The sequence below is a fragment of the Morus notabilis genome, unplaced genomic scaffold, assembly GCF_000414095.1.
Source record: "Morus notabilis unplaced genomic scaffold, ASM41409v2 Scaffold76, whole genome shotgun sequence".
Classification (NCBI taxonomy): domain Eukaryota; kingdom Viridiplantae; phylum Streptophyta; class Magnoliopsida; order Rosales; family Moraceae; genus Morus; species Morus notabilis.
The window spans coordinates 143,331-160,236 of NW_010360995.1; the positions used below are offsets into that span (position 1 = coordinate 143,331).

Consider the following 16,906-nt stretch of genomic DNA (forward strand, 5'->3'; position numbering starts at 1 on the left):
TAGTATTTTACTGAAATCACATCTCGGGTTATTTGATGACCTTTTGTTAAAAACCATACTGTGTTAGTTTTGTTTAGTTAAAACTGTGTAGTTTCTCAAATCCATATTTTACTGCATCTTAGGGTCAGATTTCAAAAATTTGTTCTTCGTGACAATTCTTCGTCTCATCGAGATCTAAAATTGTTGTTTTTTGAGAAAACTAAAATTCAGCCACTAAAGGCTTCGTTTGGCTGAAAACAGTGGCTGCTGTTTTTTTTTTCTCGAAACTGTATTGGACAGCCTGAACTGTTTTTACAAAATGGCTTTAAACTTGCTTTTAGAGTTAAAATTGTGTTTTGTCACAGTCACATAAAAACGTTCAAAACATCGAGAACCATAAATTCAAATTTAGATATGCTGAAAAATCTCGCTCTAGGGTCCTCATTTTCGCGTTCAAAGTAACCGGAAAATTTTTCCTCCAACCCAAAATAAGCAAACTTAAACCAAACCTAAACATACCACATAATACTAATCAAACTAACCTCAAAGTACACAAAACCAGCATAAGACTCACACACCCTTATTATAACTTATTTCCTCATGAACCACAAATTACATCCTTGATCCACAACTTGATTTTTGGTAGGAAAATAGAGGATAAAGGTTTAGAATTTATACCCTTTAAGAAAATCCTTGGTTAGGCTCCTCCTAGAACACTTGATCACCTTCTTCTTCCTCTAAGGTTTGCTAATGGCTTGGAATTAGAAGAGTATAAGAAAATTTGAGAAGAATATTTCTAAATCTCAAACTTTGCTAGAACATAAGAAAGAGAGGGTTTAGAGTTTATACCCTTGGAGAAATGCTTGACTAGACTCCTCCTAGAACACTTTGATCTTCTTCTTCTTCTTCTATTGTTTGCTAGTGGCTTAAGGTTAGGAGAGTGAGAGAAAATTTTGAGAGGCAATGGGTAGAGTATGGCCGGTTTTGGTGTGTGAAAAAGGAGAGAAAATGTGTAAAATGGCTAACTTAATGCTTGCACTAATGGTCTAACATTTATAGACTTTGCTTGATCTATTCTTAGTTCTTAATTAAGCCTATCAAGCTAGCTTAATTAGCAAAGTTTTTAGGTTAATTTCCCCTTGCTTGGCCAGTTGGATGCTTCAAGAGAGAAGTAAAGTAAGCCTTCTTGTCAAATAGTTGATTTGATTCATCTCATCATGAAAGCTTCTAGCACACTCAAGTAACCAAAATTTGGCTATAAATTCCCTAAGCATGGCCGGCCAAGTGAAGAAAGAGAGGAAAAAAAAATAATCATGAGTCCTCTTCATCTTCCCTCATCCAATTCTACACATTAACCTACCCTTTATACTTTTATCCACTCTTTTAAGTTTCCTTTGAAATTGTTAAAAATTATACTGGCTGTAATTTTCTCCTGTATATATACTAGATGCCAGTTCATATTGTGCTTGGAGATTTTTGGAATTAAGATTCTCAAACTGTATATGTACTGAAAATTCTTTCGCCTTAAAGTACGGCGAGAATTTAATCGACCGAATTTACTTGATCGTAAAACATGAACTTAACATAAAATCTGCTACAGAATTTAGGAATACAGATGTTAATTACATAAATCCTTCAGTCACAAAATATAACATAATATATATTTTTTTTTCTAGGAAAAATCCTTGACGTGAATACATAAATTGCATTATTTAAATTCCGGGATTTTCTTGGTCATTACAAAAAATATGTTAGGATGTATGGTGTGAATGCACATATATATGGGTGTAAATTCTTGTATGCTTTTATTATGACCTACTGTTACTTGTAGAGTGAAAGGTCATTATGTTTGTTGGTGATGTAGGAAGCTCAGGTAAGACACCGGCTCCCTGAAACTTATTATTGGGCATGCAGAAAGGATAAAGCAGTGGAGTGTGGGCAAGTGGATAATGGGATCTACACGCAATTAGTAAACACTGCAAAGTGTTGAGAGTAAACCATATTTATGGGTATGGTTAGGTTATGTAATGTAAGTCAAGATCACGGTATTATGAGGCTATGCTTAGGAACCTCAAGTCACAAAGTATGTTTATGTTCTTATGATGCTATTATGCAAACTTCAAATGAATGGCAATGGTATATGGACGATAATTTAGGGTTATGTCCGCATGAAAAAAATATATACAGCTCAAAAGAAAAATTCATAATTATAAGTAGTTGATGTTAAGGCATAAGTTAGGTACGTATGTAGTATTGATGATCAGAAGTAAGAGTCGTCACATATATAAATAAAAAATGATAACTCTATTAAAAATAGAGTTATTTCACTAATTTTGTGCATTTAGGGTGGCTAGTTTTTGAGATTTTTATTTTATTTTATTTTATTTTACTTTATTTTGAATTTTAGTGAATTTAATTTTCATTTTAGATTTATTTTATTTTAGTCTCTTTAATTTAGTTTTAGTCATTTTTATTTTAGTTTTTCTTCTAAAATAATTAGTTTCTTCATTTATATAATTATTTGGTGACAGGTGGGCTTAATTGCAAAATTTAGAGCTTAAATGGGTCAAAATTCAAAGAAACAAATCAGAAATTCAACCTAGAATTCGCCATTAACCAATCCCAGACTTGAGAGTGTAAAAAGCTCGAAAAGTCTCTATTTTGGCAGTCGGATCTGCTCCACCAGCGCTCATACTGACGAGTGTAAACTCACTACCCCAGCAGAGCGCCTTCAACAGACAAGGAGCAGCGTCCAGCCACCCCACGCGCGCACATGGCTCCTTGTCTACCACTTTCTCCCTAGCTTCCACTTATCTCTCGCCACGTATCCAAGACTGCTTTGGCCTTCTTTCTCTTCCATTTGCCGTGGATTAAAGGGGTTTTCTCTTCCATTCAAAATAATGGAACCCGTAGCTTGTTTAATTTTAGTTATGGAGTAGTTGTTTCTCTAGAGGTTTGATTTTTCCTAATTATGAAGTGTTAATTTATTTTAAGTGATTTTTTTAGTTTATTTTTGTTGTCCTATTCATGAAGCTTCTAATTTGTTGGGAAATAGATTAGATGATTTGATGTATGAGTTAAGCACTAGAGAATAGGTAATTTATACGTCTGATTTGGATAACAGAACTTAGATTTTCAGAGTTCAGGAGGCTTGAAATACCTTCGTAGTCATTAGGAGAACTTAAGCAATGTTCATTTACTCGATTTTTAATAGGAATATTGGAATCGGGTTTTGAGCATATTATCCGATTAGGCACTCGAGAGAGGTAATTGGATTAAATAAGAGTTCTTGACTAATAAATTAGGAGATTCACTGGGTAATAAATTAGAACTGATTAATTATGGTGAAATTGATGCTCTAGTAATAGGTTTGTCAGTTTATTTTGCTTGTTTAGTTATTTTTATTAGTTCGTTTTATTCATTATTAATTATTGTAGTTTAAATAATATTAGAGCTGTTCAATTTCGATAATTAACAAAAATTAAACACATTTCTCGTAAGATCGACACTCTTATTAACACTTTATTACTTGAGGTGACTCATGTACTTGCGAGCGTAAATTCACGCAACAAAAATAAATTACTATCTTTAGTAACGGGCATATAAGGAATACAACTTTATGATAATAAAATGAGATTAAATTTTTGAGAAGCTTGGCAATGTTTGTATACAATATGCAATATAAGACAATGGTTCAATATTTGTCATCTCATGTGGAAAATTTAAACGACGAAAATGCGCCCTAAAATCATGTGGCCAATCGTGCATATTTGACAGGGTTAACAACCGTCTCGAAAAGTTAGACATTCTTAATTAATTACTTTCTTTTTCATGCTGATTTCTTAAACCGTGGTCAAAAGGTTTATTGACGGTTCTTAATTTGTAAGACAGTCTTCATATTTTTAAATAACAATGCATCGATTAAAAAAATGCCTCCTCTTTTATCGGGTAAGGGTACGTAGTAAAAGAAATTTCGGAATTATAACAATAAACACTCGCATATATGCCATCCAATAAGCAATTACTTTCACAACACTGTTTCTGCAAAACTACAAACATCTGATTCTCACCAAATGCAACAAACTGTTGAAGCTCATTAGGTGTTGACTTTAGTATAAGCTAAAGCTAATGTTTGGACTTTTAGGTAAGCCTTATCGAGCCTCCGGCATTGTAATGCTCATATCATTCGTGGAAGAAGATTCAAGGTTCATGGGGGAATGATCTCCTTTCACTGCAGCCATCTCTGTGAAATAGCCAGGTTGTTTGGGCTGAGGCAACTCACTCTCACTTCCCAGCATCAAAACCACAGAGGACATGTTTGGTCTATCCGTCGGGCTTTGTTGCACGCATAAGAGACCGATATGAATGCAATGCAACACTTGTTTTACATTGTGGAGTGATTCTAATACCTGCTTATCAAGCAATCCTAATGATCTCCCTTCTTTATGCAACGTCCATGCCTTTACAATTTAAAAGTTCAAAGTTGTCAGGATGTCATTGTAATTTGGATTAGTAGTTGGAAGTAATGATAGTAAATGAAGAGCTTTTTATTTTATTTTATTAAACTTACATGTCCAATGAGGGTAAGACCATGATTTTGCTGGTGAAAGCCTCTGCTTCTCTTTCCACTTATAATCTCCAACACTAATACACCAAAGCTAAAGACATCTGATTTTATTGAGAATAAGCCATCGAATGCATATTCGGGTGCCATATAGCCACTACATAGCATATGCAAAATGAACAAATGTTATTTAGAATATAGTTTATATGCATATTTTTTTTTTAAATAAAATAAAACAAAATAAAGCACGAAAGGATATTATACTGACTAAGTTCCAATTACTCTGCTCGTCTTTTCTTCTGTCTGATCTGCACTAAAGGTTCTTGCCAAGCCAAAGTCCGAAATTTTGGGATTCATGTTATTGTCAAGTAACACGTTACTAGCTTTGAGATCTCTATGTATAACTCTCAATCTAGAATCGTGGTGAAGATATAGAAGTCCTCGGGCAATTCCACATATGATTTGGAAGCGCTCTGGCCATTCGAGTAGATTTCCTTGCTTTCGATCTGTCAAAGTGTTTTCCAGGTTAATCAAGCAGCACGAAAGTAGAAGTTAGTTGTGTAATCTAGTTGGATTCGGATTCTAACCAAAAATGAAAGCGTCAAGGCTTTTGTTCGGCATATATTCATAAACCAACAATTTCTCTTCTCCCTGAATGCAACATCCAAGAAGCTTCACAAGATTTCGATGTTGAAGCTTCGCAATTAATTTTACTTCATTTTTTAGCTCTCTTACTCCTTGCCCAGAACTTATTGACAACCTCTTTACAGCAATTTCTTGGCCACCTTCTAACATACCCTGAAAATATCAAACATAAACCAAAGAGCACACGTTTTTATTTTAATTTTTACTTTAGTGCAATGTGAAACTTATGGTTTTAAAGTGGAGATTCTCTGAGGTCTAAAAGCTTTTTACTCGTTATTTCAAAAAAAAAAAAAAAAAAAAAAAAAAAAAAAAACGTCAAATACTTACTACACATATCCTAAATGTTTCACCTTTTCTCTATATTGTTATTAAACTTGCATAACAGAAACTTACTCTGTAGACAGGTCCAAAACCACCTTCTCCAAGCTTATTGTGAGGCGCAAAATTTTCGGTGGCAGTAGTTACAGAAGACAGGTCGAACAAAGGAAGGTCCAGGTCTTCCTCTTGGCCTCCATGCTGACTTATTGTTTCATTTCTATCTATTTTGTCTAACGAACATTTAGACAAAATGACACAAAAATAGGATCATAAGAAATGAGATATCGACAATAAATACTTATACGTTGAAAAAAATAATAAGGTAAAGCATAATTATTGATAAAGCAGAACTGTTAATTATTTTCCCTTGTTGTTAAAGGTACTATGCAACAAAGGCATGGTGAGTACTCAGAGAGCGAATTGGAAGAACAATTTTCGTATAAAAACTGAAATACAAATAATCTTGAAAAAGATTCAAAAGTAGTTTCTGTCTATGTGGTTCGCAATTTGGAGATTTTTTGGTTTAAGTTTTTTGGCTTATAATGTTGTCTTTGTGATTATGATACAGGATCATCCTCTCTGCCCCTTAATAAAGAGTTGTTGTTGTTGATTCTAATAAGATAGTAGGTCGTTTTACTCCTGCCAGGTCGTTTGGCTGCTTGTCGTTTAGTGTAGGTTATTTAAGTTTCTCTATTTCCTTTCTGAAACGTTGGTGTTATGAGCAATGATTTTTCTGGTTTTAAACCTTACCTCTCATTTGTTAGACTAGAGTAAACCTATGAGTGTATTTTCAACTTTGAGCTCCTAAGATCCACAATCAAATCATATATGTTAAATCCGCAAAGGGTAAAATAAACCCAATTCCTGCATCATTTAAATATAAAAATAAATATAAACATATAAGGATATTGGACTATGTTACTTATTAGGTTGACCTTTATTAAGATGGAGCCCCAAGTCCCTTTAGAGACTTCAATACAATATTGGTTAAGAACATTTCGCGGGGGCAGGTGAAAGATCAAATAAAACCGATTTTCATATTATTTAAAATGGACAATTAAAGTTCTAGAAATATTTAATAAAGTCCATATTGTTTTTATTGTGTGTATTGCTCTTTTTGAATTTATTTAGACTTTTCATTACACGTTATTGAAATGACAGAACCTCATTTCATTTGGACTAATCAAATGTGGTCCAAAGTCAACAAATGTGGCCCAATTTATTTACTTTTGCAAAGATGAAAATAACCCTCCATTTATTTATATATTTTCTCGAAAGTAAAAACAATATAAGAAAAAGACGTTATCACCTTTTGAACGCTTCTTGCAAATGCAATAGCCAAGTAGAAGCATACCAAGAACAACTCCAATGATAGGTACTGCTATTGCTGCTCTCATCTTACTATCAGATTTTCCTTTTTGTAAGTTATATTGAAACACGACAGAAAACCAAATAAAAATTGTAGACTTGAAAATAAAGAAAATAATATAAATCAATAGAACTAGTGACAAATTTCCTTTTTGTAAGTTATTTTGAAACAGATGAGGAATTCAAATCAAAGTTGTAGACTTCAAAATAAAGACATCATATAAATAAATAGAACGAGTGACATATATATAAAATCATATGCTATAAAATAATTAGGCCCATACCTAGCTCTGAATGTGGCATGCGAATAAACAGATCTTGTCCTTCGTCGGAATATTGCCTGATATCCATCAGATCACCAAACCAGATGGCACAACCACTGCCTTGTCCTCGGATGTCGGAGTTCGTATATGCCGTGCAAGAACAGTTGCTTAAACATTTGGCCCTGCATTCCTTTAGATTCATAGTTTTGTTCACCCAGGAATGCGTTGCATCTGGAAGTTTCAAGCTAGAATATTTCACAAACCCGTCTTTATCTTTCTCCGTGCAGTTCAACGGATTATTCCGCACACATCCGTCGGACCAGTCCATTGAATTCCATTTCTCTACAGACTTGGGCTTGAATCTATCAAGACAATGACAGATCGGACTGTCGTTTATCATACAATTTGCATGGGCTCCACAGGTACCGTACTTGTCGCAGTCGTCTCTAGGTAATGAGGAGTAAGGCCTCCAAGTTTTATCGGTCTCGATCCATATAAGTCGGTGATGCAAACTCGTGGTTTGGTTTAGAATTAGTCTTGAGATCACTGACTTATTCATGAGGTAGTATGCATAATACACCTCATCATCGTTGCAAACAAAGTAGTAACTATAAAGTGGGTTTGTCCTTTGTTCCGGTGCGCCGCTGAAACGAAGGCCATTCCAAGGTCCGGTGCGGTAGAACTTTTCGGTGCCCTTTCTGATATAAATTTCGGGGAAAGTCTGTAGTTGTCGATTAAACTCAACCCCATCAGTGAAATCTCCAGGACAAGGATCATCCCAACGATTCCAAGACGAGACACGCCGCTCAAGACCCCTCTTCAGATCCCACCCTAATTTCATGTCTGGTAACAATGTATCCGAAGGATAGTCAAAGCTTTGCCACAAATAGTTCTCGGAGTTTCCATCTTCCTCACCTCTTAGTACAAGATTGCCGGAATCTAGAAGCTCTACTATTGGCTTCTGGGCTTGTTTAGACGAGTTCGTCGACCACACAACAGTCTTGTTCTGATACAGGAGCACAAGATTGCCTGTGTTGTTTATGGTCAACGAGCCAGAGGAGTCGTTAATTGGGTTGCATCCGTTTGCAACCCAAACGACGGTTTGAACCGGGATGTTCTTGTACCAAATTCCGACATAACGATTCTTGGAATTTCCGACACTGAAGAAACCAAACTCAAAGCTTCCTTCTTTAGAAACCAAGGTTGTGCCATCGCTGATGGATTCAAATTGATGAATACTAGCAACTGCAGAGAAAACTGTTTGGAAAAGAAGAAGATAAATGGAACCAATTATAATCATAAAACTAAAAATGGACATTTTCATTACTTCTCGCTTTCTCCGCTTGGAGTTAGATGCAAACAAAAGTTAAAATTCTTTGGATTGGTCTCTCGAAAAGGTACTTTGGAGTAGATGGCATTCTATTGACTAATTGTGCAGTTGCATGAATGTCAAACTTCATCTAGAAAGAATTATTATAGTACAATAATGATGTAATGATAGAAAATATATATTTTATCGTTGAACTTAATGCCAGGTGAATTTGACATAGAATTGACATCTAAACTCAAACTGCAAACAGAAAATTCACTACAACAATAATCATTTTAAGAGATCAAACTTTTTAATACCAAAAAATTTTTAGTAGCAGAAAACACACTTTTTACTACCATACTTTAATACCTAAAATGATCAAGCCTTTAGTTACCAAATCTAATAGTAAAAACTACACAATCCACCACCAAATATAATTTGGTAACAAATAACATAGCGGGAAATAAAATTTGGTTTCTGCCGAAAGCTTTTTGCTACCAAAACAATATTTGGTAATAAAAGCATAAGATTCTGCCACCAAAATTTGATAGCGAAATATCACTTTTTGCTACCAAACATGTTTTGGTAACAAAATATTGGCGGGAAGTAAAAATTTTTTTCCACCCGAGGTATTTGCTACCGAACTTTTTGGTAGCAAAAGATATAACATTTGCTTGGAAATAAAATATAACTATCCGCCATTAAAATTTGATAGTGAAAAATCACTTTTTACTACCAAACATGTTTTGGTAACCAAAACATTGGCGGGAAGCTAAATCTTTTCCCACTTGTGGTATTTGCTACCATTTTTTTAAGCAACAAGTATAACATTTGCTAGCTATGGTTGGAAGCAAAACATTGTCATCTGTCACCAAATTTTGGTAGCGAAATATCAACTTTTGATACCAAACTAGTTTCGGCAACCTAGATAATCTTTGGTAACAAAAAACATAATTTTTTGCTACCCAATTTCGGTAGCGGAAAACAAGATTTTGCTAACAAATTCATATTTTGCTGGCAAAAATACATTTTTTGCTACAAAAAGTTGTGTTTAGTAACAAATCATATAAAAACTTTAAAACTTATATTTTGTGCTTGTATTTGTTTTTTTAGTTTTCCATGAATATGTCCTATATTAAATTTTAACAATCATCCTAGTTTATTTTGTATAATAATTATTTGATAATTTAGTTATTTTGTGTCGGTGTAATGAGAGACATGTTTATGTGTATATATATGTGATCTTATTAATTAAGTATATGTTTCATATAAAGTAGTATAATCTTTTTATTTGACAGAACTTATATAAAAGTTTGGCACATGATATTTTAAAATAACATAAAAGATGAAAGAATTTGATTCACTCATTACTCAGTCTCTCATCAATTGCGTGTCACTCACAGAAAGATAGAAAAAGTAAGGAAACAAGAATTTAAAATGATGGAACTCTACTTTCAAAAAATTTTCTCTACTATTGAATTAAAAATAAAGTTAAGTACACCTCCCTATTTATAATGTTGAAAGATTGCTAGAAATTGAGGAAGTAAATTACAAAAAAAGGAAAACTGAAACAAATCACAAAAAATAAAATAAAATAAAATTACAATTAATTTAGAGAAATCAAATATTTGACTTGAGAGAAAATCTGGACTGATTTGATCTTATTGAAGACAAATAGGAAATTTGGGCACTGATTTGCCATTGAAATCTGGAGTGAGAAGTCTTCAGCATATTGAATGGCCACGTGGCAAGGAAGATTAGAAGAAATGGCTGAAGTGATTTGGCTGATGGAGTAATGATCCACAGCTGGGTCCCAAAGCTTTTTAAATCTGTAATTAAATAAGATAAATCAAAGGCTTGTTTGGAGTCTGATTTTGTTATTATTTTTCATGTTTTTTAAGGAAAAAAATGGAGTTTGACACAATTAAAGATAAAAAAATAGAAATAAAAAATAATTTTTTAATTTAATAATTTCTTCATAAAACTGAAAATAATTTCTCGAGCATAGAAAGAGAGACATTAATGGATTTTTTTATACTGAAAATAATTTCTTGATAAAACTACCAAACGCATTTTTAAAAATGATTTTGTCTGAGATTGAAAACATTTTCATTTCCATTTTTATATAAAAAATAAAATCATTTTGAAACGAGTTCCAAACGCACACAAAATATTTCCAATAAAAATATTATGAATAAAAATCATGGAAATTTTTTAATAAAAAGTTAAAAATAATTTAGCTTTTTATTCGGCAACTAGCAGTGATTAAAGTACATTTTTGTGCACTTATCAATTATAATCGCATGTTCACCTAAATAAGAATCTATGATAATGAAGACATGTTAAGTGTCATACCACCCTCTAGTCATGAGTATGCAAGAAATTTTTCTATGGCTCATAGGATGGGAGGTTAAATGAAACTTTTATGGCCTTAGGATAGTTGGACTAAATATTTGGGTCACTTTCCCACTCCCTTTGGTGTTGTGCATATGCGTACGTGTACAGGGCCCGAAAGATGAATAGCTAGATGGTCATGCATTCTCTGTCATGTTGTTATGTTTGAAAACTATGTTGTGAGGAATGTTTGCACTAGTTGTGCTTTTTAGCTCACTAAATTTGTTCATGTTGTAAGTATGAAGCCTACAGCTCCTTGGTGGACTGTGGCAAAGCGCGTGTATAATGGAGGGATTAGGCAATGAATGCCATCACGCAGTTAACTTCCGCTTAAGGTTAACATAGTTTAAAGTTATGGTTTAAGTAAATATACTTTATGTTAAAAGCATGAGACTTTGTTAGATGCCTAATTAATTATGCTAAGTTAAAAACGTTTGAAAATTGGTATGTATTTGCAAATACTATATCTTACAGGTATAATTGTTCAAACTTGTAATCAAAATTCATTTAAGGGCTCATTTAGTTCGCTGATTTGAGTTGAGATGTGACTTTATGTGAGAGCTTTTTAGTGTAGTAAAAAAATTAGACGTGACTGTTTCTGAGAGCCTTTTACTGTAGTAAAACTCGAATTATAAACTCAAATTGGTGAAATGAACGGGACCTAAGTTATTCCGCAACATGTTTCAATGAAAAAAAAGCGTTACATTAAAATCAGCTTCAAAATTTTTTTTTTTTTGTAATTTTGGGAAACCAAGTGTTAAGTTATTAGAAGTTAATTAAGTTTCTGCTAAAGGTCATGATAAATAACGGCTCGAAAGCTGGGTCGTTATGTTAATGCTTATCCCATTTTCCATCAAATTTTTATCATTATGTCATCCGGTGCTTTGCATGTCCACACTTAACATTTAACAATCAACAATCATTATAACTGTAAATCTCATAGAAACACAAAATTCGATTGTTTGTGTGTAAAATTCAAAATTTATTTGGGGTCAATTTGTAATTTTTAAGGACTTAAGCGTAAAAATTTTAGAAATCTGGGCAAGAATTCAAATTTAAGAGAAATGTGGGGGTCAAAAATAAAAATTTTGACCGTCAACATGCCCAACCTGTCATTTAGTGCCACTTGGGCGTGTCCCTTATCCTCATCAATCATAAATCCTCATTTTTCCTCTCTCTTCATTTCTCTCTCATTCTCTCTCTTTCTCCACGCATGGCCGACCCACCTCCGGCGAGATTCCAGCGTCCGTTTTTGACACCTCCCAGCTCATTGGAAAGATCTCATCGAGCTGAGTCCGGATTGGTGTCTTCCAGCCGCCAACTCCGCCGGACGACACCACACTCGTCGGCCAAAGTTTTGAAAAACACCCAAACTTCCGATCGTGATCTCTTCGCCGTTCGGTGTACGATCGAGGTGATTCCGGTCTCAATAGACTCAGAGCGAAGAGACGAAGAAAACCATACCAGCAGCACGGCTTGATTCTGACCGGAGTGCCGCCGCCCGTGGTGGTCGGATTTCTCGCCGCCGCCACCCTTGTACCTCCCTCCTCCGGCCGCCGTGAACGACACCACCCAGCCCATTAGCTTCAGAGGGAGCTGGCGAGTCATTCTGGGCCACCAGCCGTGGTCACCGCCGTCGCCTTGCCGGAAAACGAGTCGCCACCGCCGTGAGAAAAATGGGAGGATGGTTCTAGTGATCTAGCCGCTGGATCCTCGTGATCTTTGTGTCAAAATACTCAGAATCTTACGGGTAATGAAAGCCCTCAATCAATTTTGAAGATCTATGGCTGAAAAACAAAGATTTAAGACTCGAAATTTGACCGGAATTGAGGATCTCGATCCGAGTTGTTAGAGGCCGAATTTGATAAAATTGACATTGCTATTGGATTTAGAACTATCAATTTAGGGGGGTAGGACCCAACTCCGCCGTGGGATTCTTCTCCGGGAAGCTCCGCTGCCGTACCGCCGTCGCTGTCGCCCCTGCCGGTGGCCGGATTCTGGTGAAGCTTCGTTTCTCAGCTTCTCGACTTCCGATTGACGATCCGTTTTGAGGTAGGGGTCATATTACTTAACTTTTGTGGAGTTTTATTTAATTTAATTAATTTTGTTAAATTTAAGAAGATTGAACTTGTATATCAAACTTATTTATTACTGTTATACAATATGACTTGAACATAACCATCAGGGAGCCCGTCCTGTAATGTACAGCGTGGCTAAGAGATTTGACATAATTTTGGAATTTGACACAAAAGCATGGTTAGGAGAATGTAAACCGGACACGATAGTGAGATAGTGTGCTAACAGTAGGTGTGGCCGTTCACCATCCCTGGGTGTGAACTCGAAAGGTAAAAGAGTGGAGAGGTGATGACGCTCTCCGGGGTTGAGAATCCCCAAGGTTACTGTACAGTGGTTGCGTCTTGGTGAGGGCTTGGAACGATAGTTCACCCTTGCCCGTGGTTCGAGAACTGATCTGGTAGGGACATCGAGATAGAGCTCCTTACTATTAGTGCCTCTGAATCACCGCGCCCTTCGGGGGTTTTTCGTTACGAGCATACAGATTGGGTTATCTCACTGACACTGATCATCTAACTCATTATACATAAAACATAAAAACTACTAACCATGCAGGTTTAATTGGAAAAATAAATAAAACTAAAGGTGAGTAATAGTCCTCCTACTGAACATTCCATGCTCACCCCTTTTCTCTTCCGCACCCCTTTTCTCTTCCCATTCCCAGGCGGTGTACAGTGTAATCTTTCGGACGAGGAGTAGACGTCTCACAGTGCGCACGTGTTGGAGACCTATCTCTTCTTTTGGTCTTCTTCTTCCATTATGTAAGATTCTGAACTGGGTTGTTTCGACAGGGATGTGACTGATGATGGTTGTACTATTTAAGTATTTTACTTGGTGCTACATTGTACTATGAATTTTTGGTTTTATTTTCTTTGTCGAGTTGTGATTTTTAATTATGAGTTTTTCATTGAAAGTCCCATGGGCACTTGTCGTTTATATTTCGGGAGTTATATTTTATTTTTATTTTCGTTTGTCCCTCGTATTTTATTCTTAATGCATAACCCCCACCTAGGGGTGTTACAGTGTGCATCCACAACTCTTTCAAAATTCCTTGCATTTCAAGTGCAAATTCTTCTGATTTTAACAATTAATCTGTAATGACTGAGAAAATCCCAGACCTTAAATAATACAATTTATGTATTTAAGCCAAGGATTTTCTTAGATAAATATTATGTGACTGAAGGATTTATGGAATTAATATATGTATTCCTAAATTCTGTAGCAGATTGCATGTTAAGTTCATGTTTTCGATCAAGTAAATTCGATCGATAAATTCTCGCCGTACTTTAAGGCGGAATAATTTTCAGTACAAGTATAGTTTGAGAATCTTAATTTCAAGAATCTCCAAACACAACATGATGTTAGCAGCGTATAAAAAAAACGCACTGACATTTTAAAAGAAGAGAAAATCCTTAATTGCCAGACAGCTAGGTTAAAGTCAGAAGATAAATACCCATAGTAGAAGGGTACAATGTGAACTCGGGAGTTGACACCGTCAGAAACAACGTCATTTCCGGGAATTAACGCAGGAAAGTTAAATTTAGAATTTGTTCAGTCTAGAATTAATTTCAAGACTAGAAACAGTTTAAGATATTACGCGAATAAGAATTTAATGTGATATCCAAAGCAATCAAGGATTTAACATTTAACTGTAAATAAGCAGTAGAAAAAGAAACCGTCAGAAATGGAAATGAATTCCTGTCAGCTAAGTTACTTTCTTATAGTCAGTATATTTTTTATCAGTTTCAAAGGGAAACTTAAGAAAGTGGACAAGAGTACAATGGGGTAGGTGAGATTTTTTTCTCTCTTTCTCCACTTGGCCGGCCATGCATGAAAAAATACAGCCAAACATTTGGCTAGTGGAGTGTGCTAGAGGACTCTATGTTAAGGTGATGTGATGTTAGTGGTTGAAGGGGAATTAATGGAAAAGTTGCTTCTTCTTTTCTCCTTCCAAAACCGGCCAAGAAAGGGGGATTTGAACCAAAAATTTGGTTGAATGATGGAGTGGAATTGGTGTTAAAAAAATAATTTCCAAGTTGCCTATAAAAGGAACCAACATAGGATAAGCTTCATTTTTTTTCTCCTAGCTTTTTCCCCACTCAAAAAATCCGAACATTTCCTCTCAAATATTTTTCTCCACTCTTCCAATCTTGAGCCACTAGCAAACCATAGAAGAAGAAGAAAGAGATCAAAGGGTCTAGGAGGAGACTAGTCAAGCATTCCTCCAAGGGTAAGGAAACTCTAAACCCTCTCTTTTTATGTTTTAGTAAAGTTTGAAATGTAGAAATATTCCTCTTGAATTTCCTTATACTTGCTAGTTTCAAGCCATTAACAAATCTTAGAGGAGTTCAAAGGTTTTCAAGGGAGAGAGAGAGTTCTTCAAGGGTAAGTTCTCAAACTCTTCTCCATTAATTTCTAGCCAACCTTAAGCTTAGATTTATGGATGTAAATTTGTGGTTCTTGAGGAAGATATGTTGTAATAAGGGTGTGTGAGTTTTATGTTAGTTTTGTGAGTTATGAGGTTAGTTTAATGTGGTATGATTATGCTTGATTTAAGTTTGCTTATTTCCAGATAGAGGAAAAATTTCCAGTCACTTTGAACGCGAAAATAAGAACCCTAGAGCGAGATTTTTCAATGTTTCAAAGCTTGAACTTATCGCCCTCGATTTTTGAACATTTTCTATGACTATGATAAAACCCAATTTTAACTCTAAAAGCAAGTTTGAAGCCAGTTTGTAAAAACGGACGGGCTGTCAAACACAGTTTCGGAAATAGAAAAAAGGGGCGATTGCTACAGCAATCCTACAGCATTTTTAAAAGAAGATTTGCTGCAGCATCCTACAGCATTTTAAAAGAGATTGCTACAGCAATCCTAAAACCTTTTCAAAAAGATTGCTACAGCAAATATTAGAAGATTGCTATAGCAATTCTATAGCATTTTTAAAAGGATTGCTACAGCAAAAGAAAAAAAATAGCAGCCACTGTTTTCAGCCAAACGAGGCCTTTAGAGGCTGAATTTTAACTTTATCCAAAAATGACAATTTTAGATCTCGACGAGTCGAAGAATTGTTGTGAAGGACAGATTTTCAAAATCCAAGTCCAAGATGCAGTGAAATACAGATTTCAGAAACTGTACAGTTTTAACAAAACGAAACTAAAACAGTGACCTTTTTAACAAAAGGTTATCAAAGAATCCAAGATGTGATTTCAGTAAAATAATATGGTTTTAGACCTCACTTTAATGAGGAATAGCCATGAAGAAAGATTTCAAGAAAAAGGGTTTCTACAACATAGTTTCACGGTGGTTTACAAGCCAACCGTAAAACGACTTGGGGAATAGTTTTCAAAAGTCGATATTCGAAAAGAGATTTTACAACGGGATTTTAGTGCTTGTAACTAAATGAGTGAGTTATCGTTTCATAAAAATAGAATGATAGTTCTTTTAAAAGGTTAATAGTTTTCGAGCAAAACATCCCGACGGGCACTTACAAGCCCAACACGATAGGTCCTTAGAAATTTGAGGATTTGATGTGGGTCCAACGCCCGCATTCAATTAAGAGACTCCGTTAGAGTTTAAATTTCAACGGCCTAAGAGCTAGAATGCCGTGAATAAGTTTCTAGGCCGAATTGGGCCTTAATAATATAATGAGTCCAATGAGGAAAAATTATGGAGAATAAGTTACTAGATTGGGTAAATGATTTTCAACCTAGACATAAGTATGCTAAGGGCAATTAAGAAAAATAAGATTTTGAGGATTTAATAAATTGATCCTTATAGTAAATTATCCTTCAGTAAAGGAAAGGAATACATGCCTTAAGTAAAGGGCTGGATTTCCTTCATAAGCTACTAAAATAAAATAGCAAACGACAGATAATCTCACACTCTCAATGGGTGTTCATTTTCAGAAGTAAGCAAGTAAGAGAATAGGCTGTTTGGCGAAAAGTGGATTCCAGCTCTGTAAATCAGGTAAGTAGGAATCTCGCCTACAG

The 16,906-nt window shown here is 35.0% G+C and overlaps 1 protein-coding gene across 1 annotated transcript; it reads right to left on the reverse strand.

Annotated features, from left to right (window-relative positions):
- Positions 1-3,995: 3,995 nt before the first annotated feature.
- LOC21412403 (G-type lectin S-receptor-like serine/threonine-protein kinase At4g27290) lies at positions 3,996-8,455 on the reverse strand. Its single transcript, XM_024165416.1, has 7 exons — positions 7,159-8,455; positions 6,816-6,920; positions 5,582-5,736; positions 5,131-5,341; positions 4,812-5,049; positions 4,550-4,700; positions 3,996-4,439 (listed from the first exon to the last, which is right to left on the reverse strand). Exons 1-7 carry the CDS (start codon positions 8,453-8,455, stop codon positions 4,131-4,133), a joined length of 2,466 nt encoding a protein of 821 aa, XP_024021184.1. The 3' UTR covers positions 3,996-4,130.
- Between the last annotated feature and the right edge of the window lie 8,451 nt (positions 8,456-16,906).

Coding starts and splice junctions, on each gene's coding strand:
- LOC21412403 (XM_024165416.1), bottom strand. CDS start 8,455: ATGTCCATTTTTAGTTTTATGATTATAATTGGTTCCATTTATCTTCTT. Junction 5,737..6,815: donor TTGCAAGAAGCGTTCAAAAG/GTGATAACGTCT, acceptor AATGTTCGTTAG/ACAAAATAGATAGAAATGAA. Junction 5,050..5,130: donor CCTTGACGCTTTCATTTTTG/GTTAGAATCCGA, acceptor ACACTTTGACAG/ATCGAAAGCAAGGAAATCTA.